General features: G+C 35.2%; 1 protein-coding gene across 4 annotated transcripts in view; it reads right to left on the bottom strand.

The window, feature by feature from the left end:
- Positions 1-2862: 2862 nt before the first annotated feature.
- Pde5a (phosphodiesterase 5A) overlaps positions 2863-18735 on the bottom strand; it is a 123587-nt gene continuing 107714 nt past the window's right edge. For all 4 annotated transcript variants that reach the window (XM_074041617.1, XM_074041618.1, XM_074041620.1 and 1 more), the window contains 5 exons: positions 17605-17682; positions 15838-15901; positions 9777-9851; positions 8791-8874; positions 2863-6980 (listed from right to left, as the gene is read on the bottom strand). In XM_074041617.1, coding sequence (XP_073897718.1) covers positions 6843-6980; positions 8791-8874; positions 9777-9851; positions 15838-15901; positions 17605-17682 — 439 coding nt within the window. In that variant the 3' untranslated portion in view covers positions 2863-6842. The remainder of the gene's footprint in view (positions 6981-8790; positions 8875-9776; positions 9852-15837; positions 15902-17604; positions 17683-18735) is intronic.

Raw genomic sequence — 18735 nt, 5'->3', positions numbered from 1 at the left:
ACAGCATGGTATTGACACAAAAACAGACAGGAAGACCAATGAATCAGAATAGAAGATCCAGAAATAAACCCACACATCTATAGACAACTGATCTCCAACAAACACATGTTGGAGAAAAGACAGCCTTTTCAACAAATGCTGCTGGGAAAACTGGATATCCACATGCTGGAGACTGAAACTAGATCTCTGTCTTTCACCCTGTACCCAAATCAACTCAAAGTGGATCAAAGACAACTTTGAGTCTTTGATCAAGGTCTTTGAAACAACTCCAAGAAGCAGTAGGAAATACACTGAAACAGATAGTTATAGGGAATGACTTCCTAAACAGAACTCAAAAGGCTCAGCATTTAAGAGAAACAATGAACAAATGGGACTACATCAAACTAAAGAGCTTCTGCACAGCAAAGGAAACAGTCACCAGACCAAGACACAGTCCACAGAATGGGAGAACAATCTTTGCCACCTACTCATCTGATAAAGGACTTACATCCATAATCAACAGGGAACTCAAAAAACTCAACCCCCAAAGAATCAACATCCCAGTGAAGAAATGGGCACATGAATTAAGCAAGAAATTCTTAAAGCAAGATTTACAAATGATCAGTAAAGATATAAAGAAGTGTTCATCTCCCCTACTTATTAAAGAGATGCAAATCAAAACAACACTGAGATTTCATCTGACACCAGTTAGAATGGCCATAATCAAGGGTAATAACAACAAATGCTGGCAAGGATGTGAAACAGGAACCCTAATACACTGCTGTTGGGAATGCAAATTAGTACAACCATTGTGGAAAGCAGTATGGAGATTCCTCAAAAACAAAACAAAAACAAAACAAAACAAAAACTAGAGAAAGAACTGCCATATGATCTAGTGATACCACTCCTGGGCATCTACCCAAAAGAACGTAAAACAGAATACAGTAGAGACACTTGTACAACAATGTTCGTTGCAGCACTATTCACAATAGCTAAACTCTGGAAACAACCCAGATGCCCTACAACTGAAGAATGGATCATGAAATTGCAGTATATATACACAGTAGAGTATTACTCAGCTACAAGGGACAATGACCTGGAGTTTGAAGGTAAATGGATGCAATTGGAGAACATCATGTTAAGTGAAGTTAGCTAGGATCAGAAACACAAAAGACGTATGTTTTCTCTCACACATGGGAGACAGATCCAAAGATAAACATGTACACAAAAACAAGCATGATCATATACAAACTCAGTTGTAGAACATGTTTGTAACAATGGAACTACTCTATGGAACTTGGGGAAAGAAAGGAAGAGAGAATGATAGAGCATCAGTAATATCACATACCATAAGATGTGAAGGTAGAGGATATAAGGATGTGCAGTGAAAGCTGTTGAAAATGGGGGAGGGGAGAGTAAAAGGGATAAGGGAGCATATTGGAAGGGATTGAACAGACTATAGTAAAGCACACCCACAGTGGGCATATATTGAGACACCTATTTGAATATCAACTCAAATATTAATTATGAAAACCAGGGCTGTAAAATAGACACAGTGTATGCACGCCGGGGGGTAACTAATGGAAGGGGGAGGGTGAAGGAAGGAGATTAAGGTGATGGCATATGGTTGATTGACTTCACGCACCTATATGAAATTAAGAAACCTATTGCAATTGCTTTAAGTGGGGTGGAGAGGGGGCTGAGAGGGAGAGACGATGGGGGCCATGTAAATAATGTACAATATAAGACTAATCAGAATCATCACTATGAACCCCACCTCCCACAATGAATATATCCTAATAAGAAAAATTTACATAAAAAAATGAGGGCTCAAGGTGTTTGTCAAATGCTTTGCATTTCTATAGGAAGGGTTGTTTCCATGAATGGAGTATTTGTACGAGACTTCAAAGGATTACTTTATTTGCTGGAGAAAATCTTGACAGCATGATCACTGGACAAAGGGCAATACAAGTAAGTCTTAAAAATTTTGTTGAGAAGTTCATTTTTCCTACTTTTAATTCAACTCTAAATTTCGTTGATTGCTTTCTCTTCTTCATTCTTTATGGTCAGTATAGTACTTCTTTAAATATAATGAAACTCACACGCCCTCTAGTGACAAAAAAATTTAAAACAGTCTGCTCCCTGGCTACATTGTACTTTGCCTTGTGAACCAGGCATAACCTACATGCTATTCTACCCCACACGAAGGGGGCTTGTCTTGAGGCAAGATAAGAGGATCAGAAATTATGCCTTTAGTCATGCCTCCATGCGTCTATATCAGCAACACTGGCACTCAGTAGTGTCTGGGATCCCTCGAAGGCACTACCATAAATATTGCCAGGTGAACTAAATTAAAGGAATGTTACCTGTAAAACCCAAACAAAACCAAACCTTCTGGATAAGGGAAATATTGTCTCTAATGCTCCCGGGAAGCCCATTTGAGCCAGTTAAAAATGAATGTGGGACCTTTAACTATTAAACTTCAAAAAGAGAAGTGAAATAAACACCTGTTTGAAACTAGACAGATCTGGGCTTGACTCCAGCTCATGTCATTTGGCAAATATTAAACTACTAAGCCTTAGCTCCTCATGTAGCACAGAGCTGGTAATAATCACCCTCCACAGAGTTGTTACGGACTTGAATCATGAAGGCAGATGAAAAACATTGTCCTCAAATTGGTAGCAAAATGTATTAATAAAAGGAATACAATTGTTGAGGAATTTAGGGAACAATTTTATCCTTCCCTATGTTTTTCTTCATTAGTAGCACCACAGGATAGCTGATTAAAGTCTCTGAAACTATTTGTCCCAACCTCCCCACCTAAAATCCAAAGTCTCCTGTCAATTCCTCACCCTTAAAATTCAATTGTCCCTTAATAAAAACACAATGCACAGACTTTGTTCATTCTTTTTTTTTTATTTTTACAAAGCATGTCAAAATAAAGAAACTGACAAGTGAGGAGTTTGCACAATGGAAAACCACCCTGTGGTCTTGTGAATTTACAAGGACCAGAGGTGGAAAGTATTCCTGTAAAGTGATTTTGTCATATAAGTCATATAAAATAATTCTCAGGGTAGACAGAGGAAAGAAAAGAAGCCAACATCACAATTATTTAAAATTAGTCCAAAGCGAAACATAATATACACAGTAACTCCTTTATCCTAGTATAAAAATAGTGCCAGAAACTATATATTTGTTCAAATATATTGAAAAGGTATAAGAATACAAATAGATATTAACAGTGGCCAGTGATGATTCATAAGTATCCTTAAACTGTAATAGAAATTTATATTTTCAACTATTTACAGTGGTTTCAACAACATTCAAGACATGTTTACACAGGCTTTTGATAGGTATATAGAAGGGCAAAATGAACTTTAATACTTTTTTCTTCACTCGCTGTGGTAGAGCAGAAGGGGTCTAAAATCACACAATTTAACAGTCCTTGAGATCTCTAAGTAATCTCTACCTGGACAGCAAATGGAAAAATAATAATCTATGTAGTAGAATCTGTGACTCCTTACATAAGGTGCTTGTAAAACTGTCAATAGGTTAAGTTACTCATATTGATGAGAGACAGGATGTTCACTATAGAGTCTTAATGAATTTCAGACAAAGAAGGTGCATAGTGCACATGTTACAAATGAAAATCAAAGTGATGTAATGTACCTTATGTTTTCACGTTAAGTTGGATCAGGAAATGCTGTCTCTTATCCAGCATCTCCTGCACAGACCACGAGCTGTCTCCATAGCTAAGCCCAGTACCAGTCATGTAGCAGGAACTCAATAAAAGTGGACTGATGCTTGATACTCAGTAAAGAAATTGTGCCCCCTTATTTTAACTACTGTTGTTTATAGGAGAGGATGGCAATTTATATTTCCCTTCGATCTTAAATCAGTCTTTTAAAAAAATTTTTAATGCCACATTACTTGTGATAAGTTTTAGGGATACAATCTGGTGAAAAACACAGGAAAACTGAAAATCAAATTGGAGCAGGCCTATTATTTGTGTATATGCTGAAAATAAAGGCACTTCATTGCTAGGCAAGAAGTATCTGTGACTAAAGAGTTTTCTCCAAGAAACCAATATTCCCAGTATATTTTCATCAAAGGAAAACTATTCTTCATTGTTAAGAGGTCAGTGGTGAACATCACCCAACTGGATTTGGACTTTGAAGCAAGATACTCAAAGAGCTGGACATACCACGCGTCACAATCTGCATGTAGAGCGGAATAAATGTTTTTGTTTTTCAGTCGTAGAAACTCAACAGAAGACATGACCACCTCTTTCTAGCCCAATATCCCATTTCTGACAGTAGTCTCCAAGGCTCATAGGGCTCACAAAGTAGCTGCCTTCTGTGATGTTCCCCATGGAGGCAGAGGCTTTGGCCAAACCTATCTGCTTCAGAAAAAACTTCCTCAGGCACACAGGTAAAGTGATTTACATAAATTCACAGGATCGTGACTAGCAAAGTCCAAGCCACTGAAAAATATAAGGCCAGGCAATTTTATACACATATTTTAACAAGTCAGTAAAATAGCGGGGACTTTTCGGGCTGAAAATTGAAATTTAATGATATCATATTACTCTGTTGTAACCAACCAACCAAACACATAATCTCGAACAAGAACAACTTCTTGCTAATTATGAAGATATTGGAAAGGAAATACATAAGAACAAAAACTTTGATTTAGCTAGGTACAATGGCTCACACCTGTAATCTCAACTACTCGGGAAGAAGAGATCTGGAGGATCACAGTTTGAGGACAGCCTGGGCAAATGTTAGCAAGACCCGATCTGAAGCAATAAGCTGGGTGTGGTGCTGTGACCCCATGATCCCAGCTATGAAGGAGGTTGTAGGTAGAAGGATCACAGTCTGAAGTTGGCCCCAGACAAACATGTGAGACCCTATCCGAAAAATAATGAAAGCAAGTGGTAGAGTGCCTGCCTAGCAAGCATGAGGCCCTGAGTTCAAACCCCAATACTGCCCAGAAAAAGAAATAAACAACACTTTGATTTGTGCCCATGTACCACAGATAGTAATCAATGTATGGAATGATTTTCCTACAAATTATTTGAACCAATTAGCCAGTCCTAAAAAAGTACTCTCTTCTATATCAACTAAAATATCCAACAATAAAATAATATAGGCCTAGCTCTGTCTAACTTCTTTTAATATCTAAACTAATGATGTGAACGATTATCTAAAGGCAAACCAAACAATTTCTAATCTAAATAAAACTTTTTGTTAAAATGACACACATACAAATCCTCCACAAACAATCTACCAGGTCTTTAAAAAAAAATTCTCAGTGATGTACAGCAGAGGGGCCTCAATAAGCTACTAAGTATAATCTACTTCTATGTAGTTTAGCATAATTGCTAAATCACAATGTGCGTGATAAAAAGATAGGTTTATTAAAGATTGCTATTCTTTAAACAATTGGTCTATACTAAGGAATTATGTATGCATGCATAGGTGTATACTAATATATAGATAGAACTACTATTTTAGTGACAATCTGTGTAATTTACATACAAGTACCACCTTACAGATTTCATCTGTATGACATGAAATAAAAATAAAATAACATTCTGAAAATACAAGTAATACAATGAAAATACATATAGAATTAGAGGATAGCTTCCTAGATATGTCTTTACCAATACAAAGTAATGGGAATACAAATTGTTTTTGCTTTTCCTGAATGGTAAGAATAAAGCCATATTACTTCAAAAACAGATATACACAAAATTGTAACATTGAATTTTAGCCAAGATTAAAGGAAAAAGGACATAAATGGAAACCATGTTTATCATACTGCTCCTTTGAATTCATTTTTGACTCCAGTATTGGAAATAGCCCTCTTCTGTTCATGTAATTAAAAATTTTCTTTAACCTTTGTTTGACAGAAGAAAAAACAAGTTAATTTTATGCTCTTGCATCTATAGTCGTGTCTCATTTCAGGTCAATGCTCTAATAATCACTTTTTTATTGAAATTTAAGTTGTTGACTTACAAACTTTGGTTTGTAAGGAGATGAAAGATGAGAAAATTATTTTTAAAACATTTAATCTTCAAAATATAGATTCTCAGAAGGCCCTTCTAAAATAATTTTCTCTTGGCTGATACCAGGGCCACTTCACTTCTGGATAACATCCTTCCTTCATTGTCCTCAGTGGCTGGATCTTATCCTCATCCTTTGTTTTACACAGGGAGGTGAGGCTGGAGGGCTTTTATGGATTCCTCTGGTGGATAGACTGCACTGAGACAAGAAAGTTCTCTCCTGCTTCCACCAGTCAATAAAATAATATGCTTTCTTTATAATACTGTTGCATAGTGCTTTCCGCTTCTCAGTACCTTAACTTTGTCAAGACATTTTTCACAAATATACTCTTTTCTCCTTAAAATCCACTCAGCCAATGTTTACTCTATCCTATAATGTCTTTAAATGTCCCAGAATGTATTCAATTTTCTCCTAACCTACTTTTGAGAAAGATTCCAAACATTCTTGAAAGACTGGTGATTGAGGAAACCAAAAACCATTTCTTTATAATCTCCAAGAAAAAAAAACAATCTCAGTGCAAGAATGCCATTCATACTTTGCAGTACACAAAATATCACAGATATCACATAACACAATGTGGGTGTTATTAATCATTTCAGTTCAGTGACATAAAACAAATGTACAGAAAATATGTAATAGTCCCCTAAAAACATTTCATGCTATGCTCTCAAATGTGCGAAAATAAAAATACAGCAGTGGCAAAGTATATACCAAACTGTACAGCATGTAGTGTAACTAGCCATACTGTAGAAGCCACCATTTCTGGAAACTTCAGTTCTGCATGAAATCAGCCACTCAGTTCCGCTTCGTCTGGCTGCTCTCCCCGTTAATTAGTGTCTTCTCTTGCTGTTCTGCAAGGGCCTGCCATTTCTGCCTGTTCTTTCTGCAGCCATCCAGTAAAGGAAAACAGTCCTCTGATACGTGGGTCAGAGCCTAAAGGCAGAAAAGGAAAGGAAAAAACTAGAAGGAAGCCCGGAATTAAGCCTTCACCCACAAGCCTGAGACTAAGGGTCACATTCCACACTCACTTCACTCACAACCCCAACACTCACTGTTGGGGTTCTCACGGATCATTTACATTTACAGGCCCTCCAAAGCGACAAGCTCTGGAGGCAGGGCTGTGTGGAATCTGCTTTTCTAGAAACAATACATTTTGTTTCTATGTAGGATAGGTGGCTATCCCTAGTATGAATACTTGGGTTTTATACAATGTACTTTTTAATCCAAGATTATAATAAAGGCTAATTCATAATTCTATATGGCATTATTATTTACCAACTATAGTGTCATGAATATTTAGCTATAAGAATATTCATTGTAGATTTCTTTGTAACAGAGAACATTGAAAGTGACAAATACCTGATGATAGGGTTAGGTCTAGTTTGTAACTATTTTATACTCATTAAAAATGTTATAGAAACACATTTGGCATAGAAATAGGTATATTATGCTATATTATGGATTGCAAAAAGCAATTTTTATTAAATAAAAAGAATATGAAAATATCATAAAGTATATGCACTAATATGTTATCAGTAGTTACCTCTGAATAGTGGGATTATAAGTGATTTCATCTTTCATTTTGCTTTTCAGTACTCTAGGTTTTATACAATGAAAACATACTACTTCTGCAATAATGGTAAGAGTATTTATCAGTATGACAGAATTTTCAACAGCAGATTCAATCAGAATGAATCCTTATGCATATACAGAACAGGTAGAGGATAGAATCTCAAGGGGTATATGGTTGTTATTTTGACTGCATTTACAGGGGTGAGAAAAATCAAAGGAGCCATTGGTATTTCCAACTGAGAAACTCTTTATTCAAACAACAGGGATAACACCTGTCATATAAAAAATGAGATTTTCAAGGGGGCTTGAAACACTGCTCGGAACAACTTCTGAGGAAGAACATGTAAAAAAAGGAGTATACAAGTTGAACAAATCCTAGAAAAACATGTGGACTTGGTGCAGAGGAGTGATTCCTTTTTTTCTGTTTCCTTTATCTCTGTCTCCTCCTCTTCTTTTCCCTCACCACAGCTTCGTTATGAATTCTTTTGATGGCTAGAACCCTGGACTAGAAGTGAGAACTGGACTTTAGTGCAGTTCTCCCACTACCCACCTACCTGTTCAGAACAGACATTCTATATCTCTGGAAGATGAACTTCACACATTCAGTTACTGAACTGTATATTAGAATATGCAATGTGCATATTAGAAAATTTCTAGGTTTGTTCTGGTCTTGATAGTCTATGAAAACTCCATGACAAATGTTCTTTCTCCAAATAAAAAGAACTTAAAACCACTTCCTAATTGAACTTTTAAAGACAAAGATGGTATTCCTTTCTGTACTGCAGTCATAAATATCTAAACCAGTTAACTGGATATTTTAGGAGAATCATTTTACCTGGAAAATAAAACAACGAAGCCAAGCCAGCAGAACTATGGAAATGGGAGCCTGCAATATCTTCTAGCCACCTTCTTTTAGTACTCAGAAAATTTTTCTTAACAATAATATTTATGCATTAAATGAATTAGTCTATGTAAAACAGGAAACATAAAAAGTGTTCCTGTCCAATGCAAACATATGTTCATTAGTTAAAAAACTACTAATGATTTTATTTCTTGTTTCTTGACTTGGAAGCAAAAAAATATATGCCTAGAATTAATCTCTTAAATTTACTGCAGGTTTTAACTCATAACAGTCTAAATTTAGCAAGTCTAATAGCTTTCACATAAATACCTCATACAGTTGCAAGCAGATGGCATCTATGAAACCAACTTGCATGCTTGGGATTTTGTTTTTCTTCTCCCTGTTCATTAGATCCTGAAAATACACACAAAGACAGATCTACATTTATTTCAAGAACACAGTGAAGGTTGACCATAAAAAGATGAAATCAGTGGATTGACTTAGGAAGGTCAGATAGTAATTATATGGACACCCACCCTAAAAAGAAAGAAACTGATGTTTCATTTTCTAAAAGACAGAGGTTTGAGAGAAACCTTTTCATTTAAGATCCATATTTCTATGTAAAAAGGCAGTATATATCAAATACCTTTAAATTCTATGTTCTCTTCTTGGAATTATCCTAAGGATAATGAAAAATGGCATACAGAAGTTTAGCAACATAGAGGTTTATCACTGTGCTCTTTATAACAGTGAACACTGCAAACATTATAATAAAGGAGGTAGATAAATTATGACTACATTTATGTCATGTAATTATGACAAATAATACATAGGAGAGCATCTTTCAGAATAAAAGTGGCTTATCAGATTTAAACGGAAAAAGCAAATTACAAAAAAAAAGTGGAACAATATGATGGCCGCAAGAATTTGGGTTTTTTTTTTTTTTTTTTTTTTTTTTGCTAGGCAGGTGCTCTACCACTTGAATCAATCTGTAGCTTCCTGCAAGAGCTTTTTTGTCCTCTTACTTGGTTTTGTTTTCTGTAATGAAAAATGTATAAGTCTTCTAATAAGAAACACTTTTAAAAATAAAGTGAGAAATTGCATTCCTAAGAAAAGATTCCATAGAAGCAAAAGAGGTGCACAAATTTAGCCTGGCATGGTACAGGCCTGTAATCCCAGTGCTTGGATGGGGGTAAGGCAGGCGGATCTATAGTTCAAGTCCAGCCTGGGCAACATGCCAAGATCCTACCTCAAAGAAAGCATACAATTTAAAAAGTACATTCAAGTAATGCCTACCAAGAAGACGTCATACTTACAGTGGGCTCTATGTTGAGTTCTTTTCTCTCTCTGTCTCCTTGGTCAAAAAATTCAGTTGCTATAAGTTCTGCTATCTGAAATAAACACCAGACTGAGTTTTGGTAAGAAAAAGTGTGTCATTCTTTAAAACAGAGACTGAATGAAGATAAAAAAACAAATAAAATCTGTAGTTTTCAACCACATCAGTAAAAATAGAGTTAAGTAGTAATGAGTAGTAGAAATTATATTTCATTTGTTTTAAATGTAAAAGGAATCACAAAACAAGCATTTGTAATCTTCTGTAATTAAGCATGAAAAAGCAACATGTTATTTCAGCTTCACCAATTAGTAGGAAAACTGTGCCCAGCTATATGCATAACCAGTGAGATATTTATTAAGAGTCTGTTTATAAAAGGTGGTGTGAAAAACACAGTATCAAACAGGTCCTATAGTATAACTCTTGATATGCCTTTAAGTTTCTTTTAATCTACAGATTCCTCTGTTTTCTCTCTGTTAAATTTCTCTTACAATTTTTTTTGTTGATGAATAAACTAGGATTTTTATCTTGCAGCATTTCCCACAGTCTGGATTTTGCAGGGTGCCACTTACTATGCTTCTTGGTACCACATACTTCCATATGCTGGTAATGAGATCTAGAGGCTCGATTAGATTGAAATTTACTTTTTTTCAGTCACAGCTCCTTATAAGCAGTGCTGTACAATTCCTTCAGTGGCTGTGTAATGCCTGGCTGCATCCCTTTTTGTGATATTGGCAATCACTAATGATCTTTACCCAGATTTGTTAATTTAGGAGCTTAAAAGGGGTGATATTCAAAGTCAAATTTTTTTTTTTTGTGGTGCTGGGGATTGAACTCAGGGCCTACACCATAAGCCACTCCACCAGCCCTTTATTTGTGATAGTTTTTTTCGAGATAGAGTCTCGTGAACTATTTGCTGGCTTCGAACTGCAATCCTCCTGAGTAGCTAGGATTATAGGTGTAAGCCACCAGCACCCAGCCAAAGTCAACATTCTTTTTTCCTTGATTATCTGAAATATAGTAAAGAGAAACTTCTCCACATCAATTGTACTTTATCCTAAAGTACAATTCATATAAAAAAGTATAGGAGAAATGCTTGATTTTCCTCATTTTACCCTTTTAAAAAATAACTTGGCTCTTAAGCATCTACCAATCATGACCATGGAATGTTTTGTTTTTATTAGTTTCTTTTGTGTGTTTGTTTTACTATTTTAAATTCTTGGATTTAAAAATTTATGCATTTTAAGCCTTAAATTCTCAAATTTAAGGCTCAAATTCTTCCATTTTGGCTTATTAGGTTGGGTCCTCCTCCATCCCTCCCACCTCTTGCCTGGACTGGCTTCAAACCATGATCCTTCTGATCTCAGCCTCCCAAGCAGCTAGAATTACAGGAGTGAGCCACAAGTGCCTGGTATGTCCTCCTTTTTTTAGACACAGTCTTTGCTAGCTTCCTTTCTTTCTGGGATAACAAGATGTTTTAGTTCTGTCTTCCTGTTCAAAACTAGAACCAGACATTTCTTCATGAAGTCCTTGATCCTTTAGATGGGGGTATTTAAAACCTCAGGATGGTACTACTGGATTTTATTGCTGAGTTGATCATTTTTAAAAAAATGCTTTCAGGAGATGGAGCTAGGACACAACATAAACTCATGGAATATTTCCAATTCAGATTCAGGACAATACAATTTTGGCACAACCCATCTGTCTTAGATCTTTATCTTTCCACTCATCCTGAAAATTGTAGTTCTCAACAATACTGTTACAATTTTTATTTTCTTCTATCCCACATCATCCACAATACTGACTGAATATCAACATCAAATTACTACTAATAACATGGTTATTAAAAGTTTTTAAATAATTCTTTTTTATTTTAGGGTAGATCCCATGAGAGACACATGTTTGTTTCAAGGGCTAGGGCTCAGAGGTAGCAGGGTTGCCTAGCATGCTCAAGGCCTTGAACTGACCCAGCAGCACTGCAAATAAATAAGTAAAATTCTGCTTCCATGTCATTTGGAGAGAATTAGTCCTTCCAGAGTGGTTCTGCAGCCAATGTCAAGTTTATTTCATTTCTATTTCCAAAGTCTAGTGATTTAAAAAAATGTACTCAATTTTATTTTGTAATCGTGAAAACCATTTTGTTATTAGGAAAACTTATGTTTCCAAAGTTAAATCTTCAAAACAAGTATTTTCAAGGAACCTCAATCCTATTCTGTCCTTCCTCTATAGGAAATCATTAACATTTTTCGGTTAAGCTTTTTTTTTAATGTAAGCAAACATATACATATATTCATATTTTGCTCCCTTCTTAGATAAATGATAGCATACAATACATTTTTCTCTCCTTTTCTTTTTTTTTACTTAAAATATATTTTTGTACTCTCCATAGACATAATCCTCATTCTTATTTTCAGTTGCTCAGAACTCATTGTGTGAAATGTACTGTGATTTATTCAGTTATTACTCCGCTGTTGATGTTTGGATTATTTCTACTCTTGGGTACTACAAATAACACTAAAATGAATATCCTTAAATAATTATCTTTTTTATGTTCTTGCCAGCATATCTTTGGGATAAGATTTCTAGAAGCAATGGCAAATGAATATATATATGCATGCTTTCAAAGGATTTTGCATTCTGTATTTTTTCCACAGCTTCTTCAACTAAGTATGTTGTAAAACTTTTGGATTTTTGTCAATCTGACTTAAAAAATTATATCTCAGTGAATTTTTTAATGAAGGAGAATTTATATAGATTAAGTATATTGTTCAGTGTATCAGTAAATGCATAAACTATGTAATGAGCACTCTAAGATGCAGAATATTTCTGTTACCCCAGAAGGTGCCCTCATGCTCTTTCCTAGTCGTTCTTTATCCCTTTTTTTCTCCCTCCTTCTAAAACTACTATTATAATTTCTCTTATCATTGACTAGTTTTTGTGTATTCTAGAACTTCATATAAATAAAATCAGAGCACGTACTCTTTTGTGTCTGGCTTATTTTTTGGTGTTTATGAGAGTCAAAGATGATATTGCATCCACCAACCATTAGTTTATTTTTATTGCTGAGCAATATCCCATCCATTCTCCTGTTGGTAGATGTTTGAGCTGTTTCCAGTTACCAATTACTAGGAATAACACTATTAGGGGATTCTGTATAAGTCTTATGGTGTCCATGAAGTTTTGATTTACATTTTCTCTTATGATTATCAAATGGGTTAAAGGCCATTCACACTATTTTTTCAATCAATTTTTTCTGTTCAAATCTTTGGTCCAGCTTTTCAATAAAAAAGCTGGTCTTTTTTCTTCTCTACTCTTAGTTCTTTATAAATTGAGAATACTAACTATCAGAATAAGTTGCAAATACTTCCACAAATTCTTCATTGTCTTTTATTTTGCCTATGATGTCTACAGCTGTGCAAAATGTCCTTTTATACAATCAATTTTGTCAATCTTTCCTGTAGTCTTTCTGCATGTTGAGCTATAGTTAGGAAAATTTTCTAACTTCCAGTTTACAGAAGAATCCACTCACGTTTTCATTTCGAACTTGTATGACTGAATTTTCTACACTGAATTCTATACTTAATTTGGAATTTAACTATGTAGAGTAGATCCAATTCTGTCTTTTCTACCTGGTTATCACTCATACCAAAACTATTTAGTAAAAGTCTATCTTTTCCACAGTTATTTGAAATGCTATCTTTTATTATATACTGTTATATGCAATTCTAGATTTGCTATGTTCTACTGGCCCACTACCGAAACCAAACTTTTAATTAGAGATTTTGCAGTATTGTTTCCATGTTTGAACTCCAACCTTATTGTTCTACTTTTTCAGGATTTTCTTGGATAATTTCGCCTTTTTTTTTTTTGTCTTCCCAAATGAATTTTGAAATCAATTCACCTAGCTTCAGCACAAAAAGTAAGCAGTTTTTTCAATTGTAAATGCATTAAATCTATACATTAACCTAAAGAGAGAGAAGTAACACCTTTACACTGATGATTTTTCTGTATGTAAGAACATGGAATACTTTTTCATTTATCTCAGTCATTTTGTGCTTTAGTAACATAAAATGTTTTCTAATATTCTTCATATAATTTTTTCATCTGCTTCAGCTTATACTTAGGTTATTAATTTTACTTACTCTTCTCTATTATATGAAAGGTCTTTTCTTCCATTATATCTTTTTTTCTTTTTCTTTAGACAAAGAATTGATATACAGCCTAGGCTAGGCTGAAACTTGTGATCCTCTTGCCTCACCCTCCCGAGTGCTGGGATCATAGGTGTATGCTACCACCCCCAGCCTCTATTGTATCTTGTAATTAATTTATTTGTTTGGTTTTTTCCATTGCTTAGTTTAGGTTTTCCAGTTATATAACAATTTTATTTACCTCTTTATTTAAAATTCTTATGACTCTTAATTGCTTTCACCTATTTTATTCCATTGGCTAGTATTGTGAACACGAAATTTTAATTTTTAACCTACTTTTTAGAATTATTATTTTATTCTTTTAAGGGAGTATCTTTTTTTTTTATATATTTGTGGTACTGGAGATTGAATCCAGAGCCTTGTGCATGCTAAGCTATGTCCCTCGCCCAAGGGAGTATCATTTTTAAACACGAATGGATATTATATTTTGACAAATGTCATTGTTGTATTTGCTGATATGACTGTATGATTTTAATATTTTTTCTTTTTGCTTCTACTAACATAATGAAAATGACTGTTTATAATGTCACATCCTTCTGAAATCAGCTGTAGAAACCAATGTTTTAGAAATAATAAAAATACAAAGGGAGAATGGTGCTGCTGGCAAGGAGAGACATCAGTGCCCTTGAGATGTCACGGTCATCCCAGGGGTGGTGGGAGTAGTGGTGAGCATTTATGTACTATGTGCCAAGTTTTGCCATCTAATCCTCCAGTCTTATGAGGTACATATCTCATTTTACAGATGAAGAATTGAGGTCCAGGGATAAGGTAACTTTCACAAGGATAACAGCTAATAAGTAGCAGCACTATACTTGCACACAAGTTGTCCAAGTCTAGCAAGTACTTTCTCCATTATTAAATTTGCCCCTCTGTTTCTGTAACTCTGTCCTTGGTAGCTTCCAATATTTTTCCATTGGGTTTTATTTTTTAAAAACTTTCCTTTTATTTTCCTCCAATAAAACAACAGGTTTAAGGGCTTCAGTCGGAAGAAAGAATAAACAGAATGACAGATTCTCCCTTCTTCACGTTTTTCCCTATTTAGAAATGGGTATACAAGTCTATCTACATTTAATAGTGCCCAGGAAGCTATGTAACAATCACCTTTCCAGAGTGCTTATGGCATGTCAGTTTTAGCACAGAGGGTGAGTTTTTAACCCTGTTTTCTCAGTACATGTGTTTCATGAGATGAACCCATAGATGCTGTGCTCTAGGACTATGTAATCTGGAGCCTTGACCAACAGCAGACTGTCAGCAATCTTTAATAGTACATTAAGATTCAAAATACACTCTCAAAAACCAAAACTACAAATACACATCACTGCATACCCAACCACTTTTCTGAGCCTTTTTTGCCTCTGTAAATTGTGACTTCTCATTTAGAAAAAAGGATTTATTTCTAGCTTCCTGATCAGATTCTTCCCAACATCTTATATCAACATTTCCTACATCTACTTGTTAATGCCTTCTTGAAGCTGATAAATAGCCTAATTAGGCTAGCCATAAGAAAATTAAATGGAAATAAAAGAAAAATGAAAAAAAAAAAAGAAAATTAAATGGATATAACCAAAAAAAATACCAAAGTTAGCCAGAAGTAGTACTGAAATTAAAACATCACTAGCTAGGTTTTGTGTTCTTCTCTTTCCTAACACAATGTACAAATATCAGGTGCAAATGAATCTTCTAAAAACCAAGGAAAGCCTTTTATGTCGAATTATTTGCTTTCAATATGGTTTAAATAAATAAATGTTTACTTTAGGAGCTACATTTAAGTGTAGTTTTTTTTTTTTCTTATTTTGACTTTTTAGTTATGACTTGTATCATCACTAAGCAACATACCCGTTGTTGAACAGGCCAGGGTTTTGTAATTGCAGAAACATCACAAGCTGTCATCAGCATTGCCCTGTTAAGGGAAAAAGAAACCCAAAACTCCTGTTATTTTTATGTGAAGATACACCCTCAGTAAATCATAACTAATAAAAATGTTAGTTTAAATCCTTCTCAACAACAGGAATGACCGTTTAAGAAGACCACAAAACAGAATTTATACAGAAGCCTGACCAACGTGATGATGACAGAGCATCATTGTTTTGGTCACCCTCTGAGAGGGAGTTTGTCCTCAGTCTGACAACTCCAGCTTCAGATTGGCACAAGGAAATGATTAAACCTTTGGGTAAAAACTTGCCTGCTATTAGTATTTCTTTCACCTTGGTTGCCATTCTCAGTGGAAGGATGATGAAGACCCACCGATGACTAATACACAACCATTAAAGGATAACATCAGGTTATCCTTATGAAAGTCTCATGTCAGAAATTAAAGTCACCCTAATTCCCTCACTATCTGTAGTGCATTCTATGTGAAAAGCCTTGCAATGATTGAACAGCATCTGCTGACTCTCCTTTTCTCTAGCAGAGGAAGGGAGAAGTGAGAAGATGGCATTCTCAGTCCTTCCCTGATAATAGAGGTCCTTGGAGTTGTAACAGGATGCTCTGGAGCTGAATATTGTAGGTAGTGCCTAAAAATGGTTCTGTCTTTAGCACAGTGCTTTTCTACCTTAGATCTAAGTGTCTGCCATATAATCCTTTCAATTTGTCTGAATAGGCAAAAGCTGTTGAGTGTTGAGAAACACTTAAGGCAAAGCATCACTTGTCCCTGTGGTGAAACCCATCCTAAAGTATATTTAGGCCCTAACCACATAAGGTCACAAATAAAATGTTGTCCTACTGCTGCTACTATCTCTTATGATGACTCTCTCACAGGAAATAAGTGCATTGGATTGGAGATCTTTTAAATTACTGTATGAACCACTATCATGAAGGATTTCAAGAATACTTGCCAGAACAAATGCCTCTACCAATGATTATGCGAGGCACCTATATAAGCTTAACTACAGTCCAAACAATGAAGGGGACAGGCAGTGATGCTGAGGTGAAACTGCACGCTTCTCTGTGAGAGGTCATAGGCCAGTAGAGTGTGACAGCCAGAACTGGTTCATATTTGGAGTTCACCTTTTGTTACTGAGAAAAACTATTCACTAACTCCCGCAGCATGTCTGTACTTTGGTAAAGCACTGTTCTGAAAAACATGTTGAGGCTATTAAGTGAGGCATGAGTACACAGAACAGACAGCTGTGCATTGTTTCCTTGGAATTTGCATTTTTCTCTGCATGCCAAGTAATCTCAGATTATTAAAGAAATGTTGATTTTAGTGGGGATGGGTGGGGGAAAGGAGAAAGTACTTGGGAGTGAAGAGGATTGAACTATGTTACAAATATGTACACACACACACATATATATATATATATGAAGATAGCACAATGAAACCCATCAAATATTGTTTGAAAAGGGGGGGGGGTTGGAGGAGGGAATAAGGTTAAGGGAATATAATAGAGGTGGTGAACTTATTCAAAGTATACTGTACACATCTATGGAATTATCACAATGAAACCTGCTTGTACTACTAATGTATGGTAATAAAAATAGTTTTAAGAAAAAGAAGGAACAAGTGAAGCCTCAGAGATCATCATGCTGTAACTAGTAATTGCAATAAAGACTGATAGAGAATTAGATGGGCAGCAAACCTTTACACATAGTAAACTGACTTACAGAAATAGCTCCTTTTGATGAGGATCTTCTAAATTGAATTGATTTTTTCTTATAAGTTCAAAAAATTCTCCTCGCCTCCTTGAAAATAAAGAAAAACATTTGGTAATTATGTCAAGTCCTCAGGTTCATCCTTTTGGTCTATAGGGAATAAAAATTAATTTTTTTCCATGTTAGAAGCCAATATAAAAAAATTATCCTTAAAAATATTTAAATACCTCACTTCATTCTCCTCATTTGCTTTGGGTGGAATAGTAAACCTCACTTACTTTTTCTTTTGATTGTATTGGGCTTAACTCAGGAGACCTGCACTTGCCAGGCAGGTACTCTACCACTTCCGCTATGCCCCCAGACCTTTTGCTTTAGTTTATTTTTTTCAGGTAGGGTTTCCATTTTTGTGGGTGCTGGCCTTGGACTGAGATCCTCCTACTTAAGCCTCTCACATAGTTTGTATTACAGACACAAACCACCGTACCAGGCTTATTTGTTGAGATGGGGTCTTTGCCACCTCTTAAACTGTGATACTCCCAATCTCCACCTTTAAGTAGCTAGAATTACAGGGGTGAGCCACCATGCTGGCCCATAACTTTGCCTCATTTTTTAATGTATAGATCACAAATAAAGGTAATTTCAAATTTGGAAATTTTTAATTAAAAAATAAAATAGTATGTGCTACAAATGTGATGTCAAGAATGACTTAAGATGTTTGAAGAGCATGGCATAGAATCCATAGGTTTCATTGTAATGTCATATATGGTTTCCATCTATATCCTGGTGTAGGATAATTAAAGGGCAATAAGGTTGTGAAGCACTTAGGAAGCATAGAAACACTAAGTGAAGTCTAAAGCAGCATTTATTATTATTCAATGAATGCAGTATTTGGGTATAAGAAATAGCTCCTATGCCCAACATTAGTAAGCATCTTGAGAAATCACTAGACAAGAGTTGGTCTTTTCACAGTGTTAAAATCTAGCTAGAGACACAGACTCAAGGGAAGAAAAATATATATAATAAAATTGTCTATGACTGCATATCCAAAATGAAAAGTAGGTTTCATATGAGCTCAGAGTAGACATCCCAGTGGCATGGAAAGACTGGGAAGGCTTTATGCTTCAAGGTATTTTTCAAATTCTT

The sequence above is a fragment of the Castor canadensis genome, chromosome 9, assembly GCF_047511655.1.
Source record: "Castor canadensis chromosome 9, mCasCan1.hap1v2, whole genome shotgun sequence".
Classification (NCBI taxonomy): Eukaryota; Metazoa; Chordata; class Mammalia; order Rodentia; family Castoridae; genus Castor; species Castor canadensis.
This window is presented reverse-complemented; position numbering and strand designations above follow the sequence as displayed.